The sequence below is a fragment of the Pyrgilauda ruficollis genome, unplaced genomic scaffold (assembly GCF_017590135.1).
Source record: "Pyrgilauda ruficollis isolate IOZ18807 unplaced genomic scaffold, ASM1759013v1 scaffold2373, whole genome shotgun sequence".
Classification (NCBI taxonomy): Eukaryota; Metazoa; Chordata; class Aves; order Passeriformes; family Passeridae; genus Pyrgilauda; species Pyrgilauda ruficollis.
In genome coordinates this window covers 1-2,742 of record NW_024523350.1, presented here as the reverse complement: position 1 = coordinate 2,742, position 2,742 = coordinate 1, and the positions used below count along the sequence as shown (strand labels likewise).

Here is a 2,742-nt window from a genome sequence, read left to right as displayed (position 1 = left end):
CGCTCCGCGGGTTTTTTGGGGGTGGGCGGCTCCTCGGGTTTGGATTCGCGGCGGGGACCCCGGCGGCGGCAATCGCGGGGGTCTTCGGGACCCCCCAAATCTGCCTCCGGGGGGGTGGGGTCTTCGGAGAGTAGGGTCACCTGCTGGCGCACCTGGTGGGGGGGGCACAATTTAGAGACCCCCCCCAACCTGAGGTTTTTAGGGGACCCCAGAGAACATTTAGGAGTCCCCCAAATCTCTGGGGATGTCCCAGAAAAGAGATGGGGGACCCCAGACCCCACTCAGGACCCCCCAAGGAGGAGATGGGGACCCCAGACCCCACTCAGGACCCCCACAAACCCACAAGGATGGCCCCAAAAAGAGATGGGGGAACCCAGATCCTGCTCAGTGCCCCCCAAGGAGGAGATGGGGACCCCAGCCCCCACTCAGGGCCCCCCAAGGTGGAGATGGGGACCCCAGACCCAACTCAGGAACCCCAAAGAGGACATTGGGGACCCCAGACCCCACTCAGGACCCCTCGGCACATGGGGGTGGGGGACTGCCCCACAGGGCTTGGGGTGCACACGGGGCTTGTGGGGGCTGCCCTATAGGGGTGGGGGTCTGCCCCACAGCCATGGGGACCCCTAAAAGAGTCCATAAAGAACAGGGAGACCCAAGAACCCACCCCTGGGTGGGGGGGCACGGGGAATATGGACCCCCCCAAAAAAGGGCGGCTGGTCCTCCCCCAGTCCTGAACACCCCCACAGGAGAGAGGGAGGGAGGGAGGGAGGGATCTCCCCCAGCCCGGGGGCAGGAGCAGGACCCCACAGGTAACCCAGGTGGGGGGCACACAGGGCTTGGGGTGCTGCCCCACAAATGTGAGGACCCCTAAAGAGGATACGCAGCCCACAAAGCACAGGGGGACCCCAAGAACCCACCCCTGGGTTGGGGGGCACAGGGGGAATATGGACCCCCCAAAAAAGGGGGGCTGGTCACCCCCCCAAGTCCTGAATACCCCCACGGGAGGGAGGGAGGGATCTCCCCCAGCCCGGGGCAGGAGCAGGACCCCACAGGTAACCCAAAGACCTCCCAGGTACCTCCTAGGACCCCCCCGAGCCCCCCACTCACTCCTGGATGACGGTGGCCGTGTCAGCCCAGGCCTCCAGCGCCTCCTTGACGTTCTTGTTGCGGCAGTGGAAGCCGGCCAGGTACAGGTAGGGGTAGATGTGCTCGTTGTTGTAGTAGGTGCGGGCAGAGTGGATGCCCTGGGGGTCGTGGGGAGGGGTCAGCACACACCTGGGCACACCTGGGCACACCCCCGAGCCCCCCCAAACCCCCCCTCGTGCTCACCTGGTGGTACAGGGTGAGGGGGTCGGGTCTGCCCGGGGTGGGCTCCAGCTCCTCCAGGTCGGCCAGGTTCCCCAGAGCCATGGGGTACCTGTGGGGGTCCACGGAGGGTTGGGGGGTCCCAGGGCAGCTTGGGGGGCAGCCCCGTGGTAGGTTGGGGGTCGCTCTCACCTGTCCAGGTGCCCCATGTCGTAGAGCAGCCACAGCAGGCGCTGCAGGGGGAGGAAGGGGAGATGTAGGGGTGCTCCTCACCTGGGCCACACCTGGGTCAGTCCTGCCCCTCACCTGGGCCACACCTGGGTCAGTCCTGCCCCTCACCTGGGCCACACCTGGGCTGGCCCTGCCCCTCACCTGGGTCACACCTGGGTCAGTCCTGCTCCTCACCTGGGCCACACCTGGGCCAGTCCTATCTCTCACCTGGCCAAATCCTGCCCCTCACCTGGGTCACACCTGGGCCACCCTGGGTCATACCTGGGTCAGTCCTGCCCCACACCTGGGCCACACCTGGGCCAGCCCTGCCCCAGCCCTGCCCCACACCTGGGCCAGCCCTTGCTCACACCTGCCCCACCCCTGGGCCACCCCGGGTCACACCGGGGCCTCACCTGCTGCAGCTGCAGCAGCTCCAGGCTGTCGGTGTGGCCGTCGATGGACGGGTTGATGGCGCACACCATGAACGCCACCTCCATGTGCCGCGTGCAGCGCAGGTAGGAGCCCTTCAGGTACAGCCAGCTCTGGGGACAGGGGACACGGGACATGGGGACACATCCATCTGTGCCCCCTGCCCAGGTACAGCTCTGGGGACAGGGGACACAGGACATGGGGACATGGGGACACATCCATCTGTGCCCTCCTACCCAGGTACAGCTCTGGGGACAGGGGACAGAGAGACACATCCACCTGTGCCCCCTGCTCAGGTACAGCTCTGGGGACAGGGGACACGGGGACATGGGGACACAGAGACACATCCACCTGTGCCCCCTGCTCAGGTACAGCCAGCTCTGGGGACACATAGACAGGTGACACAGGGACACAGGGGACATGGGGACACAGAGAACACGGGAACACAGGGGACATGGGGACACATCCACCTGTGCCCCTTTGCCCAGGTACAGCTCTGGGGACAGGTGACACAGGGCACATGGGGACACAGGTGACACAGGTGACACAGGGACACGCCCACCTGTGCCCCCTCGCTGCACTGCCAGCGCTCTGTGTCCCAGGGGCTCCTCAGTGTCCCCAGCACCCCCTGGAGCCCCCCTGTCCCCATCCTTGTCCCAGTGTCCCCCATCCTCGTACCCCTGTCCCCCCATTCCTGCATCCTCTCAGCCCCCCCAATGTCCCCCTGTCCCTTTGACCCCCCCATGTCCCCAATGTCCCTTTGACCCCACTCCAATGTCCCACTGTCCCTTTCACCCC

The 2,742-nt window shown here is 66.2% G+C and overlaps 1 protein-coding gene across 1 annotated transcript; it reads right to left on the bottom strand.

Moving 5' to 3' along the window:
* Positions 1 to 1,103: 1,103 nt before the first annotated feature.
* On the bottom strand, positions 1,104 to 2,057 carry LOC121354761 (menin-like; the record flags this gene model as incomplete). Its single annotated transcript, XM_041469602.1, has 4 exons — positions 1,104 to 1,244; positions 1,330 to 1,417; positions 1,498 to 1,538; positions 1,929 to 2,057. Coding segments are annotated over 4 exons (399 nt in total), but the record flags the coding sequence as incomplete, so codon positions are not given.
* Between the last annotated feature and the right edge of the window lie 685 nt (positions 2,058 to 2,742).